Source organism: Physcomitrium patens, chromosome 10 (assembly GCF_059467195.1).
Source record: "Physcomitrium patens ecotype Gransden chromosome 10, ASM5946719v1, whole genome shotgun sequence".
NCBI classification, from domain to species: domain Eukaryota; kingdom Viridiplantae; phylum Streptophyta; class Bryopsida; order Funariales; family Funariaceae; genus Physcomitrium; species Physcomitrium patens.
The window spans coordinates 14057323-14074456 of record NC_143419.1 but is presented as its reverse complement, the minus strand read 5'-3'; the positions used below and the strand labels follow the sequence as shown (position 1 = coordinate 14074456).

Sequence of the window (17134 nt, the reverse complement as noted above, 5' to 3'; positions counted from 1 at the left end):
ATAGACATGTGTAAAAAAAAGAGTTTTCCATGCTTGAACTCATCTTTCTTGTCATCAGTAAATTGGACATTTGAACATGTATAAAAAAGAGTTTTGAACTACCATGCAATGTTTGAATTTATCTTCTTTCTCATTGGTAAATTGGACACATGAACTTTGTGTTTGTACAAATGTCAAATACTTTATATCCAATAATAGTTTATTAAAATTTTAAAATAGATGCTAACAAAGATATTATCAAAGAAGTAAGCAATAATATAATATAATCTAAAAATATCAAATTTTATAGTAAAGCAATAGAGCTTTATAATTCTTGCTAGAATTTGTCCAAAAAAAAAAAAGTAGAAGTGGAACAAATAAAAAAAGACGTCTATAAGTAAGTTTAGAATAGGTTTTTTGTATGAGAATAAAGTAGAAATCATTCTAATTAAGAAAATAGTTTTAAACAAATGCAACAATACTAGAAAGAATAGAGCCACTTATTAGACATTGCACTAAAAATTTGGTGTTTAGATTCTAAATTTTGTACAACAAAGATAATCTATAAAGTACAATTGTTTCAATTGAGATCTTTTTTGTTTGTATGTTGTATATAATGTAGACTAAGAGAATAGAATTGAGTTAATATTGTGTAGTAAAGATTATTGATAGCAACATGTTTAACAACTTGCTCAAATTTTTGGCAAGTTGTGCCAAGTGTTTGTATGGATGCAAAAGCAACCAACATTAAAAGAACAATACAACCTTAAGGTTACAACCAAACCTAAAAAAATAAAAGATTAGTTTAAAAATAGATAAAAGATACTATATAATAAATAATTCTAATTAGATATAAATAATTTTTAAAATATATTAAATTATTATATAAATAAGAAAAATAAAAATAATTAAATATTTCCAATAACTAATTTATTTTTTAATATTCTTATTGATGAGGTCTACTAGTGGTTATTCTTATTATGCCTATAAGTAAGATTTTTGCTGAGATTTATTTTAAATATTATTAAAATTAAATTTTATAATTATATTTTAGTTAAATTTAAATATAGGATTTAAATTTTTTGTTAACATATAATTTATTAAAATTAAAAATTAAAAATATTTTCTAAGATTATTTTAAGATTTATGATTTTCTTAGGCTTAGATTTAGAATTAGATTTTATTTTTTATGATATTAGAAGTTATAATTTACATAAACTTAAGTTTAGAATATAAAATTTTCTAATCTTAATATTTTAAATTTTTTTTTAAATTTAATTTTTTAAAATTAAGATACTATATATAATATCATATTTATTATTTTTTTAAATTAATTAAAATAATAATTATATTTTTTTAGATTTATATTTTTAATATTTATTTTTAAAAATAAAATTTACTCAAATTTAGTATTTAAATTTTAAAATCTTTAAAACATATAAATAAATATGTAATGATAGATTTAAAGAAAAATGATCATTAAGAACTAAACAACTTTAAAATTGGTACATGATATTCAATACTTATCTTAGATTTTCAAATTTCCATAAGACCTTCATCAATGATTATTTTCAAATAGTCACTCTACTTAAATAATTGAGATGCAACTATAAGTCTAAATAAGGATTAGAAGCTAAAAAAATCTTTAAATGCTTAAAAATAATATTTTCTATAATCCCTATTTTTACTCATCTAAAAAAATTAAACAATTTTTTATAGAAATTAATGATTTAGACTTTGTATTGAAAATGGTTTTATAACAACTTCGAAGAAAAAGAAGACTACATCCAATTACATTATGCTCCAAAAAATTCTTAATTGTAAAGGTAAATTATAAGATTTATTATAAGATTTTATTATTATTATAGATTCTTTCTAATAATAGACTCATTTGCTCAAAGATATGTCACATCTATTGATTGTATGTACACATAACAAGAACCTTAAGTATTTTATGTTCATTCATGTCTAAATGATTGTTAAGCTCATTATAGTATATCTCTATCTTGTTTTGAGTTCAAAATCACATATCAACTTGAGAAGCAATAAGAATTATCAATTGCTTTATCAAGACAATCATACTTTGTGCCAAAAGAAAGAAAGGCTTCACATAATTACTAATAGATAACAATCTTGAAATCTAAGAAATTTTGTATTTGAGCAAATACTATATCAATTTTAATGGATTATTTATTTTTTGATTAAATTTGTACAACCATAAATATGAACTCTCTTGTTTTTGATGTTGAACATTCTTTCAGTAAGATCTACAATAATTCAAGCAAATTCAAGTTTGAAAAGATTCCTACTTTGAAGAACATTTATATATTTCAAAAAGACTATTGTGCCCTTGTATTTTCCAAACATGTCTAAACTTTCCAATTGCAAGACATTCTAGATTCAATAAGACATTGGAATTTATTTCTAAAGATTATTAATAGCTCTTAATATAAAAAGATATTAAAGAATTTATTCTCTTTTGTAATATATGTTCTAGATCAAAGAATTATTGATATTTCTTATATGGACTTCTTCAATTGCTACTAGTTTCAAAGCATTTATAATCTTTTATCTTTAGAGACTTTATTACAAATCTTCTATTATCAAATTCCTATGATATACATAATTATTGACCAATTTATAAAGACATCATATTGTGTCTTTCGTAAAAAGACCATTACTTGTGAGAAAATGGCCAAAATCTTCATTGATAATATTTATTGATACCATAGATTGTCAAATGATATTATATCAAATCAAGAATCACAATTAGTTTTCAAGTTTTAGAAGTCACTTTTTAATTTTTTTTTTAAATCAGCATCAAGCTATCTTTTATGTTTCATCTACAAATTGATTGCAAAACATAGTAAATCAATCAAATTGTAAAATAATACTAGAGTTATATTATCAACTACTAATAAGACAATTGAATATCTTACCTTTTCTAGCAAAATTTGCCTACAAAAATATGGCTCATGCATTTATTTAATAAATTCTATTTTTATCTAATCATGATTTTAATCCAAAATTAGATATGTTATTTATTGATAGATCCAAAAATCTAAAAGCAAATGACTTTGCAAGCTAAATAGTTGATATCCAAGCTACTTTGAAGCTTCAATTAGAAGAAGCCTAAGTACACTTATAAGAATCAATCAACATTCAAAGAAATGAATAATCACTATTTTAAGTTAGTAATAAAGTATGGTTGATACAGCATAATATAAAGGCTATTTGACTAATTGATAAATTGGACTAAAAAAAATTAAAACTATTTTCTATTTTTAAAAAATTTATTTATGTTTTTTATTAATTAAAACTATTAGCATCCATTAAGATATATCATATTTTTTTATGCCTCTCTTTTAGAACCTTATAAGAAATCAAGCATATTAGAAAAAATACAACTGCCATTGTCATATATTGAAGTTGATAACTATGAAGAATTTGAAGTAGAAGAAGTATTTGAATTAAAGCCAAAGTTAGGACAACTAGAGTATTTTTTGCATTGGCATAGTTGCAATATAAGTGAATGCACATAGGAGCTAACTTCAAATTTAGTGCATACACTTTAAAGGTACAAGAATTTTAATAATGACATTCTTTTAGACTTTGAGTAATAACACATGTTAGATAATAATTCCATCTACTATATCCAAATATAATATATCTTAGATTTTATAGTTATTTTGTAGAGTGAGAAAAGATAGTTTCAAAAAGCTTTAAGAGCTTAATTCTTATATAAACTAACAAATCTTAAAGTAATCTCATTGCATCTTAAAGTTGTGATAAGTCTTTGATTAGACATGCATAATTAGATATGAATAGTCAAGACAATAACATGCCAATTATGTCATCTCAATCAAACATTTCATATTGTCAACCTTCAAAGAAAGAATTGCTTGAACTAAAAAGACATCAAAAAATATCTAGTAGCCGCTTTATAGAAAATGTCATTGAAGTAGAACCTACCCATGAATGATGTCTTGAAGTAATTTTTGTAGGAAAATTTTAGAATAATGACACAAAAATTTAAGTTTGGTCTGTAATAGAAGGCATTAGCTAATATTTTTGGTTGCAAGGATTAATGAATCTTCTAGCTTGCAAAAGGCAATTGAAATATGTGGCTATTACCATGTTTCACATCTTTGACTTCCTTTGCTTGTGATCAACTTTTGCTTTATCTCTCATTGTGGAACTCAAATCTAAAGAAAGAGGCAATGTGACAAATACAAAATAGAAGAATATTTTAGAAAGTTCAAAATGATTCTAAAATATTCTATAAGGTTGTAGAAGATTCTAGAAGGCCTCTAATGATTTTAAGTAGTTTCTAATAGGTTCTAGTAGATTTCAAGAAACTTTCAAAAGACCCTAAAAGATTCCAAAAAATAATAGATGGTTGTAGAAAGTTTTTGGAGGCTTACTTCACTAGCAAGCATCAAGTAAATTTTTTAAGGATCTTCCTTAAATCTAGTATAAATGAGAATCAAGGTTGATGAAATCTTTAGTCTTAATAATGCAATCTTTGTGGCTTAGCTCGAGCCTTTTGGTCTTGTTTTTATACCTTATTGTAGCTTCTTATTTGTGATATAAAGTGAATTTCTTTTGCTTCATTTCTTTAAACTCTTGGAATCTTATCATATCCAAGTAGTGTGTCTATAATACATTTCAGTCCTTGTCTCAATCTCTAGTCTAATCTTACTCTTAATTCTTGACTAAATCTTATTTAAAAGCACTTTTAAGACCAAAAATACAAATATGTCTGGTATTAAAGAATAATATATTATTTAAGAAAGTTCTATAATATTTTTAATGATGATAATAATAATAATAATAATAATAATACATAAAAATACATTTGGAATAGAAAAAAAATTAGATAAAGATATTAGATTTTTTTTTGAATTCTTGGATAAATAAATTGGTTATAAAAAAATTGATTATATATTATATGTTTTTTTATTAAGCTTATGAAGAAATATAGACAATTATAGATAAGACATTCATTAACATTAATATAAATAAAATAAAAAGATTTCAGCAAGGTAATACCGTTATAAAATATACTATTCTAATGAACAAAAACCATCAAATTATATTTTTTTTGTAGCAACTAACTGTGATTTTTTGTTGCAGAGTTTAATATAAATTTTCCTAATCCTAATCTCTTTAGTCGTGATGTTTTTAATTTCTCTAATTATTTTTTAAATTAATTACTTAATGTTTCAAAAATAATAATAATAATAATAATATTTTAATTTTTTTTAATTCTCTTCCAATTTTTACATATTAATTTATTTATTCTAATTTGTGATTATATTTAGATTTATTTATTTTATCATTATTTTTGTATATAAATTTAAATTTAAATTTTTCATATTGATTTTTTTAAAATTTAAAATTTCTTTTAATCAATATATATCTCCATAAATATAAATTTTAAAAAATTAAAAATGATAATTATGAATTTAAAATTATTTTTTATTATTCACTATTTTTTATTTTAAAAAAACTAAAATATTAGTAAAATTTTATAGCTTATTAATGTCTAATTGGTGTTTATATATATATATATATATACAAAGATAGTTAATTAGTTGGATAAAAGAAATAAAAAAATCAAGAATTTACAAATTTGACATATGACTTTTTTTCATCACTAACTTTAATATCTTATATAGCTCAAATCACCTACAAAATTTGCAACATTAATTCTAAAGCATAGAATTGAAAAAATTAAACAAACTTTAATCTACACTTTTTTAACACAATTTAGTCAAAAAATCTTCAGTTGTATTTTAAAACTAGTGTTTATCAAATAATAAGTGTAAATATTGCTTAAAAATACTTTTTAAATTTAATAATAAATATAAATCTATACTATTTTTTAAAAATATTAATAGCATTATCTTTTTAAATAAAATAAAATGTTATATTTTTTAACAAAATCTATTCAGCATACTATTAAACATATTATATATTGTACTAATCTAAAAAAAATCCATAAATAATAGTATATTTATTACTTACATTGTCATGATGACAATAAAAAACTAGAAATTAAATCATAAAATAGAATTCTAATTAAAATAGTATTAACATGTAATTTTATATTTGATTTTAATAAAATTCATTTGATTACAAATAACAATCAAAAAATAATTATTTTTTTTTAAACTAATTTGAATCTTAAAATAAAAGATGACAATGAAAAATTAGCCATGCTAACTATACTACTAATTTTAATAGCATTTGATTGGACATCTCTTATCAACTACTTATAAGCGGTGTCTTTTCCACATAAATATTGACAAATATTCATCTATAGCACAAGGTAGGCAACAACCCCTTCACTTAAGGAACTACTTCCTCCTCTAATCTATAATTCTTTAATTTGAATCTTTTTAAACTATAATTCTTCTTTACTCTAATCCCTAATTCTAAACTCTAATTTCCAAATCCTAGTTAGATATATAATATGTACACATACCGAACTATTTAAAGATTATCCTTCAACAAGTCCATCTTAAGTCACTAGCCAACCAAGACTCAACAATGAGATGTCAGGAGCATTTCCAACAGCTGAAGTTTCGACCAGACTTCAGTAATTTCGTAGTAGGTAAACAGAGCCTGCCTTGTAACAGAAAATGGCTAGAATCTTAGGAAAATGTCGAGTGATTAGGAAAACAAAAATTCGTTTTGAGTAGAGCAACAATAGTGACTGATTTCAAATTCCTAAAAAAAATAGACTTTCGATACAAGCAGGTCATTCTCATCCAAAAACTAAAATGAAGGATAGTCCTGGAGGACCCAATAATGCTTAACAGGATGTGCACCCTCAATATAACAGCTGGCCTTAAATTTCAGAAATACTAACTCTGTATGTGTACATATTATATACACATACCGAACTAAAATTCTGATAGAAAAATACTGAAGCGAAATTGAACAAGTTAGGAGAAGAAAAGACTTGTATCATTGCAGAACATAGTCCTCTGGACTGTAGTATTCTGTAATAAGCCTGTAGACATACGATGGATTATGACCACCTCTACACAAAACAACCAAAAGAGCTTGTCAATTGAGGTTCTGAATAGATCATACTAAGTGATAACCGTAAAAATACTAAATACCAAAAATATCGAAAACTGCTACTGGTTGACCTGTCCCCGTCATATATAACAAAATCGAAAATGAGCACAAATTATACAGCCAAACAATTTCCAGCTACTATCAGGTTTTTAGAGAACGGAACTTACGCATCCGTAATGAAAAGACTCACAAGCTCCGGCGGAATGTAGTCAAAAGTAGGGTTCACGACATAGGTGGTATGATCACCACTTTCCACATCAAGACATTCAGGTAACTCCCCAAATTCCACAACCTCAGCCGGAGATTTCATGTCGTTAAGCAGTGTGTATGGATTGTGAGGATATTGGGGACATAGCTGCAGTAGACAAACAAGTCTCTTATGAACAATCTTGGATAGGGCTATGTCCACTGCTAAACGAGAAGGATTCCGATAGAACCTAATAAAACATCAAAACATGTGAGCGACAGAATTCATTATTTTCGTAGATATACCTTGTGAACACCCGCAAGAACAACAAAAGGAGCTGCGTGCCTGCGAGCTGCTAGAGCAATCATATGCATGCCAACTGGAGCCAGCACTCCTCCATTCGCCATTACAGCATGTGCTCCCACTATGACCTGATAGTAATTTTTAGCAGGATATAAGCAGGGATTTCAGGAAACAAAACATTAGAGCAAATCTATAATTACACACAATTAGAGAATCATTTTTTAACCTCCTATTAGATTTATATGTGTGGCAGGTAGTAGAATAATGAGGTAGTTGGCATGTGACTTCTTTCTACGAGTTAGCTACTGACAACAATGACTGAACGACACGACATCTACGCACAAACCTCTACCACTTTCGTGTCGTTGTTGTTGTAATCCTGATATGCTTAATTACAATATAGTACGTTGATAATAGCGTAACGTACCATGTTCACACGTGATATCATGGCGAATACGGCTGAATCTGTGATTACGGTGGTTTGTAGCCCTTTCTCTGCAAGCTCTTTTGCAAGTGTGTGTCCCTGGTACCTGATAAAAAGGCATCAAATGAAAGAAGGCACTTCACTTTACAAATTCCTAACTTCACATGTCAACCTGTAGAAACGAATCTGACTACTCCGCTAGTGTAACTCATCACTCATTCCAACTTTCGAAAAGAACACAGCCATACAACATATCATTTCAAATGACATACCTCGGAGCACCCTCGGCGATCACCACTTGAAAAGATCTCTTCTTCTTCGCCTCCAGAAGAAATTTAAGTAGCGATCGTGACCGCCCAAGCGTCAAGATCACCTCACTGCCAACAACACATGGCATCAAATTATACTAAAAGCATGAAATAACAACTCACTTACAGAGGTTGAAAGAAAAGAAAGATTGTACCAAGTCAGACAACACAAGTTAAAAAATCCTGAGTTCCTAAATAACCTGCAAAGACATGCCTAACAAAGAGTAATAACATGATAAGTAGCACAAAGAGTAAAATGCCAAGGATAGTCTACGACAGATATGCATAACATACTTCTGATGGATATGTTCAATTGCTTGCTCAGCAACCTGCGTGTGGTAATCATCTATATCTTGAAGTAGCTCGGTGATGCCTTCAATTACATTGTGCTTAAGCTTCCAGCTTACAGAGTTCCTGTCTCCAGCTATGCAACCCAACGAAATCAGCATTAACTCCTCCTTCCAAATCCATGACACTTAGGTTGTGAACATAATTGGAAGAACCGATAAACATCACGAATAAGCCCAGTTTTAGTCAGATAAAAAATATCCAACACTAAATCGTAAAGTAGAAACTTCTCATAAAAATATCCCAGTCGTATGCTATTCTAAATCGTTGAAAGAACGTCAATAGGATCAGCTGTGCGAGGTAATGAAAGCTTTAAATTAGCTGAGACCTTAGGAATCAAATCGCACCGCTGTAATGGTATTTCGTCTATGATAGACGCTACAACTTCATAGTTTTATTGCAGAGAAAATCTAGTTCTAAATGCGGTAGCAAAATCTATAAACCTAAGTTTCCTTCAAAAATTATATAAGAGTAAACAAAGGGAAAAACTAAAAACCAGCACTGAATTCCAACCAGAGACTAACACTAAAGACATAAACGAAATCATGATAATAAAGACGGAAACGATGACAAGATATAAAAGTGGAAAACTGCAACTTACTAAATAAACTTGAGGAAGTAGATTGTCAGATATATACAAGGAGAAACTACAACACTTACATCTTTTAGAATCCGAATCCGCTACAGACACTGCTGGAGCTACAGGAGCTTTGACTGGATCAGGTATCGACTCCAGCAGATTGTGCAATGAGGGAGCGCGCAAGGCACTTCGGTTAGCAGCAGCAACAGCTGCAGCCGAATAACTGGATTTAGAGTCACTGTCGTCATCATCGCTCTCAACGCTCACTCCTGGAAGTGCGGAAGATGTCAAGGACACATCTTCTTCCCTGATGATGTGAAGAACTCTTCTCACAATATTTCCAACAGCTAACTCTGCGTCCATAAAGGAATTCAATGCGACCGATTAGGTGCTCCAGTCCAGTTGTTTCAAAAATTCATACGGCGTAAAGATTGAAAACCCACAGGAGAAATTGAATATCTACTATTTATTAAAAATAGTACTCAAGCCATTGTATCCAATTCTTCGCCAAGAACAATGGAGACATATGTAATTTTCAGCACAAGGTCAGGATACTTGACTAACCAATAGGATTCGCTGCAATCATACGAAGACCTACAGTTTTCACAACATCAATGAGAACAGCTGCTTGACCAACATGTGGCAAACGTTGGTGTGAGACAACTTGACGAAGAAGCTCAGCGGTATGCTTCGCAGTGTTGAAAGAGCCCTCCACCTGCCTGAAAACAATTCTTCAGCCATGTCAATATTCATAGCAACAGAACCCTAATTTTAAGGACTAGAACAGACCTTTGTTGGCTTATATGTTACCAGGACCAGTGCTGACCAAAAAATGCTGTCAGAAAGTTACAAGTGCATGAAATTTGATGCCCCTACAAAGCCTATATACGCCATTTATTCGTGTGGAATACAAAGAGCTAAAAGTCAGAAATAAAGACCTGCGTCTCAATTTCGTGACAAAATCATCCACTGCAGCTTGATAGTCCGGCATTGCAGCTACCATAACAGTTCCTCAAAAAAGAAGAGCCCGTTCCTGTGCTGGTAGTGATGATGTTGCTAAGCGCAGATGCTCTTCCTCTCCAGCACAGAAACCAACTAAATGTCGAAAATGGAGTGACGGGGGCAGTTACATAAGTCTTCTACTTGACAATTCTGTGAAATTCATAAATAATTGAAAATTCCGTCACAAAGACATTCTAGAGATTGTATGCAAAAACGAGATAGAAGTCCATAAATTTCTAGAAAAAACTTGGTTGCGCTTGGAGAGCAATCTACATGCCAATTACATCATTTCGCTCTGATGATCGACACCTCAAATATACTGCGACACCACTACAACCCTTTCTTCGATTAACAGGGGTCAACAGTGATATTGGTTCGGAACTGAATCTAAAATTCATTCAGAAATCTCACATGCATGCAACCGATGTGTATAATAATTGCATTAGCACATTCACCATCAACCCTCTACCAGCGGTTAGAAACTTCTAAACAGTATATCCTCAAACAACCAGAGTACACCACAAACAACAAACACGTACCGAAACCCTAAAAACCCAATAAGCAGTCACCCATACTTCAAAAATTCCCACTCTAAGCGGAAACAACAGGAGTCCACTGTCAAGTTTAAGAAATCAAAGGACAAATCGCTCAAAAAAGGATCCACGTAGCGACCAAACTAGGTATACGATTGAAAAGTGGTGCTCTCAACAAGCACAGCAAAGAAAGATATTTTCATACCTGTCACAGATTGAATCAAGCAACCATAGAGCAGTATCAAGAGTTGGTAGACATAAATCCGTAAGCAGAGATTGGAAGATTGAAGGTTTAGCCTTAAACCCTACACCCACGTGACAACCCTCAATGTTCTTGTTCACATTTCTCAATGTTGCCCAGGATTGGCAGTGCTGCCCAGCCCTTGTTGCGACGTGGATATCAACCCAGCCAAAAGCGGGTATGTGGTGCACACAATTTCTAGTCCACCCAATTTATCAAAGTTGCCGAGGCGTCTGTGGAACCAATTTACGATTCATTGACTACACATCGTGGTGGGTGCTGCTAGTTTTGCTGGTCGCAAAAACTAAGCGTTATACTTGGCGTATTTAAGTCTCAGGTTGTGGTGGAAGTTGGTTTTGTGTGATGGTGTGATGCTTTACGTCAGGATGTGAAGAATTCTCAACTGTATTTGCTCGTTTCATAACTGATTCTTGAGTGAGGGGTGGATTGTATACCGTGAATTGGATTCTTGAGCTTATTGGTCGAAAGAGGACGAATTCTGGTGTTGGGTTTCATTGTGTAGCGTATCTAGTGGTCAAATCTTCACCGATTGGAGTTCCTCTTCTGAAAAGTTTGACAGCTATCAGTTTTGGAGTTTTTGGAGTTTTTTCTTAACATCTCGCATTCTGATGATACGAGGAGATAGAACCAGAAGAATCCTAATCTCAGGTGTATGTAACAGCTCACACCTTGGAATTATAGAAGGCCCTAATGCAAGTCCAATTCTATGGTGGTTAATTACCATTGTTCTCTGATTGTATGTAGCACACCTGTGGGTGCAGGAGCCTAAAGTGTGTAGAGCGGAGCTTATTTGAATTGTTCGGAGAAAAAGGGGAGCCAGAAGTATTTTGAGAAACAATTTGGACCTAATTCTGTGAAGCGTTAGAAAGGTATCCGACCAAGAGCCTGAAGATTTACAATTCGTGACGGTTGTGGAGTAACCGTGTTTACGCTGTTTTTGAATGTTTTGGCGGGCCTGAATACATGTGAATGTGGATTTGTATTCAAGATTTGTACTCATTCTTGAACGCCGTTGATCGTCACGAGGTTCAGTGGGTTTAGGTTGATTCGTGCAAGAGTACAACCTTTGAATCGGAACTCAGTTTTGGCCTGCTAGAGGATCCAGTTTCTTATTTCTGAGGTGGTTTTCATTCTACCAGGAAGAGTTATCGTCAGCTATGGCGTCAACCGCCTTATTCAGGCGGCTTCCTTCTCCTCTGCTGTCGTCTCCACAAATTTTCCATCCTCTCCGACCGTCGAGAGCAATGCGTGCGCTTCCAAGGCCGCAACCACACACCCTCTCTCAGGTAGCGTCCTCCAATAATTCCACTCCTCAGACATTCACCATACGCAGCCACAAAGTAGAACTTCAAGAATCACATTCCCAAATAGAGCAGACTGAACAAGCAAGAGCGCTCTCTTCAGAGATCGCAATGCAGCAATGGAATAGATTGACGTTTGCCATAGCCATGGCGTGCCCAGTTCTTGTCACAGCGTTATTGACCCCACATGATGCTTCAGCAGCGACGGCCATAGAGAGTGGCCAAATTCTGCTCCTATCGGCTGCGGAAGTCGACCCTGGCACTGCGAAACTCGCTATCACCATCCTAGGGCCTCTGTTTGCTGTTCTCAACCTCATGTTCATCGTCCGCATTGTTATGTCGTGGTACCCACAGCTCCCTGTGGGGAAGTTTCCCTTCTCCATTGCGTATGCTCCCACGGAGCCCGTGCTCGGCCCGACCCGCCGTCTGATCCCTCCCGTGGGTGGAGTGGACGTCGCCCCGGTGATCTGGGTGGCCCTAATGAGTTTCCTAAATGAGATCCTACTGGGGCAACAAGGGCTTCTTGTTCTCCTCTCTCAGCAGCAGCCCTGATTCTTACTCCAGGAAGAGCATCTAGTTTTCCTTCCTCCTCGGAACATAGGAAGTGAGAGTGTGCATCGGCTGTCTGTTGTTTGTGCAGCATTGGTGGTTAATCACCTCCTGTAATCTCCAAACAAAATCACTCAATTCTTCTCAGCATTGTCTCTATTCTCTTGTGGCTGTTGGTATTTGATGGGAGTCACCAGTTTCGTGCTGTGGGTGGTTTGTCCTCCCTAGTAGTCTGAGGACTGGTTTACTTTTGCCTTCCGCTATGTGTCCAATTTGTAGCCTTGCAACGGTGAATTTGCCGAGCAGTCCAGATTTTGAAAGCATGTCTGTCATGTTGCTTAGGCAACTTCAACATGTACAACCTTCAACCTGATACTGGTGGTCATTTATGTGTTAAGCGATAGTGCAATTGATCCTTAATGTGGGGAGATAAAGGACCTCTTCATTTTAGGGATGCAAAGTATGTATATTTTGAGATTCGTCACATTACATATTTGCTGTCTTTCTTAATACATGACTGATCTCACTTTATATATGCTAGGTGTGTTTGATTTGGAATCCGTCTTGTTATATTTTCACAATTTTCAGTTCTGAAGCGAGGTTTCATTGACTCCTGAAGTCGCAAACATTTGAGATGGCTGAAATGAGAGGAATGAGAGAAATGAGCTTGATTAATGACATTTGTAAAGTGGCAACAACTTTTTATTCAGACAAATGTCATAATTGCAATGGGTGTGTAAACTAATGGGTTGAAAGATATGTGTAATTCATGTAGTGTGTGAATTTTGTGTTTCACAAGTATAAATCTTTACAAATTAAGTGAATATGAAAACATTCCCTTATTAACCTTCATGATGGTTTCTTGTTGTCATCTTTGTCAATGAATGCTTGCAGTTTTTGTTTTTGAGTGTACAAATGGTTTTGTTTCAACTTGGAATTAATGTTTCATGTTATCTTTGCACATGTACACACTATAAATTAGTTCACAGCATTATTAAATTGTACCCCAATTTCTAAAATTAAAATACCAAACCATAGAACAAATTCTTCTAAACTATACAAATGCCAACAAGTAGTCAACATCTTAATTGGTATCAATCATTACCTTCCACCCAACATAACGATGAAGGAACATATAGATGAAAGAGGTATTCTTGTAATAATGCTTTAACATTATCCAATATCATTTCAACACTAAGCTTAGTTCTATCATTCTTTTGTGAACGTGGTTCTCTACGTAGTCCAATTTAACGATAAACTGGTGTTGTAATAGCATTAGTGATTAATCACTTTCTGTAATCCCAGTTGCTTGGAAATCAGATCTGACTGAAGAATAGAGATACAGTGACTTGAAAATGTAGACAGACCTGGCGAAATGGAAATATCACAAAATAGGCTCTTGAATATGAAAGCAATTGGACATTAGCCTGGTGCATGAGAATGAACTTCATTTTAAATGTCATCAGATGTTATTACAGTTAGTGATCATCTTCCATTGTAAGCGTGGGAAGTAACGTCCTCACCACATCTAGACTGACTTCATGACGTTAATGAGCACTTTTCCTACGGTCTTACATTGAAGAGCTATGCAGATATTCGAATTCTTCAACAGAATTGAAAGGTCCCTAGCAGTTGCTGCGTCGATTTTGAGCTTAATCAGACCTTAATGGTGTAGAGATAGGCTTAATTTGCCGAACAACTTCTTCGGCCCAACATGCACAGAAGACGACCTCGAGGAAAGACTTCAAGGAGGACATCTCTCATCGACGAAGAACACTATTGCTGGGTGCCAAAGAGAAGTCAGAATACTGCGTGGTTTCGTCAAGTCATGTAATCTGCATTTGAGTCTTAATTTGCTCATTGAGAGAAGAGATTACTCGTCGGAGTCTACTCTCACACAGTCGCTTGTAATTCCTTTAATATCCCAGAAAATATGAACACTCTGCCGGCTGCCCAAGCTCCAATTCAATTCACAATATTACAAAGGGGTTATCTGTGATGACCTTCTGATGAGCAAGACACACCAAGCCCTATAGTTGACGTATAGCTTAATTTGGTTCCAACCCACAAGGTAAGCCTCAGGCGGGAACACAAAGAGCTCAGAACGGCCTTCCATCTCAAGCTTCCTTACTGTATCTGCCGGGGAAGGTTGCCCTCTGTTTGCTCGTTGGTGGGGTTTGACCTTTGGTGCTTAAAACAGTAGACATTCTGCCTTCTCTTGTCTGACTATCCACCAACTTTTCCCGGTCTCTCTCTTTGACTCGTACCCATTTGTCGCGCAAGCAGTGATGTAGCTCAGTGTCTTGCTTGCACTGAGAATGACGTTACGTGTAGGCATGCACACAATGTACGATGGGAGGAAGATCAAAAGTGGACATTGGCTTCCTAAATTATATAGTAACGAAGGAGTTGGAGAGACTGAAGCATTCAGACTTGGCAGGTGTTTAGATGGTGTTGTACCATGAATGTTGCCCGAAGCCGAGGGTGGTGTTTGGCGGACGAAGAGATTGAGAAGCTTTCTCATCGGCGGCTGTTCTTGGAATTGCTTATCCTGCTCATAGTCACTGTCCTGAGAGCTTTCTCACACCAATCTGCGAGTTGATAAAATAACCCAGTGCCGTAATCTTGGAGCCGTGAGTAAATGGCTGGGGGATGATCGTTCTTTAACGCGCTGCTTTCACAAGTAGAACCATTATGAGCCTCTGCGTTCTGGTACGATTCTGTTGAGCTTTACTAATCGGAATTGTACTGACTGTACTGGCTGCGCAATCAGCTTAGTTCATCAAAACAAGCTCAATTCGTCTCTTATATCTTTGTACCGAATATATCTCTCTATCCCAGCTCTTGCTCACAAGTCTTTTGTGGAAGAGCGATGTCAGAGGCAAGTGTGCAAGAATTCTTGCCACCAGTTCCGGTTGCAAGTTGCTCCATATATGAGGATCCAGCGTTGGAGAAGGATCTAAAGTTATGTTAGTGTGGAATTCTGAGGATCCTGCAAGATCCGGCATATCATCACAGTTCAAGCTCCAGATGTTCAGCTTTCTCTTTGACGATCTCAAAAGGATCTGCTCATTAAGTACCAGAGTTCCCATGACAATGAAAGGCTCGGCAATACAAAATTATACAACTCCTATCAACACTTCTTCAGCGAACATGGAAGTCGAAACTAGACGCCCAAGGTTGCCTGGATAGTTTCGCTATCGAACTATTCATCCGAAAAGCAAAGAGAGAGATGTAATTGCACTAAGGCAGAATTTAATCTTGTCCATGAGCTAGAGAGGAGCTAACAAATTCACCCGTAAGTAAACAACAACCCTCTCAAAGTCGGCACTGCTCCTCTACGAGATAAAACAAATCATCACCTGTAAGTGCTTCACCAACGAGTTCTGGCCTTTCATTAAATCTGTCCGATTGCGTTCATAACGCTCGGCGCACCTACAGCCGCTGACTCCACTCCGAAAAACAACCAAACAGGATAATTCGCTGAACATCTGGAGCTTGAACTGTGATGATATGCCGGATCTTGCAGGATCCTCAGAATTCCACACTAACATAACTTTAGATCCTTCTCCAACGCTGGATCCTCATATATGGAGCAACTTGCAACCGGAACTGGTGGCAAGAATTCTTGCACACTTGCCTCTGACATCGCTCTTCCACAAAAGACTTGTGAGCAAGAGCTGGGATAGAGAGATATATTCGGTACAAGATATAAGAGACGTTTCAATACGCCAGAATCTCCGGTCGTGGCTGGTTTTGTTTGAGAATGGAGGTCCAGTAAATCCTCACAAGTTGCACGCATACGATCCTATACGAATTGATTGGCATACATTCACCACAATCCCCCACTTTGCAACTGTGCAAAAAATCGGGGGGTTGTCTCTGTGTGGAGCGGCTGCTGGGCTACTGGTGTACAAAATTAGTTCCCTGAAAAGCCATTTCATCCGGTTTGGTGTCTTCAATCCCATTACCAGGTCGTGGAAGGAGCTCCCTCCATTGCTCAAGCGTCGACAGAAGCCCGTCGTCAACATGTACTGGGAGGATTCCGGTTTCGAACCGTCCACTCGTGTCGGGGGCCACTATAAATTAGTCGTCGCCGGCGGCCTCGAGTATGGCCTGCAAGTGGTTACTACGGAGGTTTATGATTCTAGAACCGAGAGATAGCAGATCACGTGTGAGAGGTTCTACAATCAGCAGCGCTATTTCTGCGATGAGATGCGCGCTACCACAGCGTTCTGCAATGGTTTAGTATACCATGTGCGCTTC

General features: G+C 34.4%; 3 protein-coding genes across 5 annotated transcripts; 2 read left to right on the top strand and 1 right to left on the bottom strand.

Annotated features, from left to right (window-relative positions):
- Positions 1-6638: 6638 nt before the first annotated feature.
- On the bottom strand, positions 6639-11100 carry LOC112287840 (uncharacterized). The gene is made up of 10 exons (XM_024531358.3): positions 10962-11100; positions 10160-10373; positions 9786-9940; positions 9302-9574; positions 8588-8717; positions 8258-8362; positions 7989-8091; positions 7564-7689; positions 7239-7426; positions 6639-7030 (listed from the first exon to the last, which is right to left on the bottom strand). The coding sequence occupies exons 2-10, from the start codon at positions 10222-10224 to the stop codon at positions 6955-6957; spliced, it is 1221 nt and encodes a 406-aa protein (XP_024387126.1). The 5' UTR covers positions 10225-10373; positions 10962-11100; the 3' UTR covers positions 6639-6954.
- A 36-nt stretch (positions 11101-11136) lies between these two features.
- Positions 11137-13015, top strand: LOC112287841 (uncharacterized). 3 transcript variants are annotated; one of them, XM_024531362.3, is made up of 3 exons: positions 11137-11269; positions 11780-11887; positions 12158-13015. In XM_024531362.3, exon 3 carries the CDS (start codon positions 12176-12178, stop codon positions 12869-12871), a length of 696 nt encoding a protein of 231 aa, XP_024387130.1. In that variant the 5' UTR covers positions 11137-11269; positions 11780-11887; positions 12158-12175; the 3' UTR covers positions 12872-13015. The 3 variants fall into 3 exon arrangements, with proteins under 3 accessions (XP_024387130.1, XP_024387128.1, XP_090109943.1); XM_024531360.3 differs by having other exon boundaries at positions 11253-11334; XM_090253817.1 differs by having other exon boundaries at positions 11253-11666.
- Positions 13016-16381: 3366 nt separating this feature from the next.
- Positions 16382-17032, top strand: LOC112287383 (F-box/kelch-repeat protein At5g15710). The gene has a single exon (XM_024530323.1). The coding sequence runs from the start codon at positions 16382-16384 to the stop codon at positions 17030-17032; it is 651 nt and encodes a 216-aa protein (XP_024386091.1).
- The last annotated feature ends 102 nt before the right edge of the window (positions 17033-17134 follow it).

Excerpts from the sequence above, each read along its gene's own strand:
- LOC112287840 (XM_024531358.3), bottom strand. The coding sequence starts at position 10,224 with ATGGTAGCTGCAATGCCGGACTATCAAGCTGCAGTGGATGATTTTGTC. Across the intron at positions 9,575-9,785 it reads GATTGCAGCGAATCCTATTG|AGTTAGCTGTTGGAAATATT; the intron begins GTTAGTCAAGTA and ends TTATGGACGCAG. Across the intron at positions 7,031-7,238 it reads AGTCTTTTCATTACGGATGC|AGGTGGTCATAATCCATCGT; the intron begins GTAAGTTCCGTT and ends TGTTTTGTGTAG.
- LOC112287841 (XM_024531362.3), top strand. The coding sequence starts at position 12,176 with ATGGCGTCAACCGCCTTATTCAGGCGGCTTCCTTCTCCTCTGCTGTCG.
- LOC112287383 (XM_024530323.1), top strand. The coding sequence starts at position 16,382 with ATGCCGGATCTTGCAGGATCCTCAGAATTCCACACTAACATAACTTTA.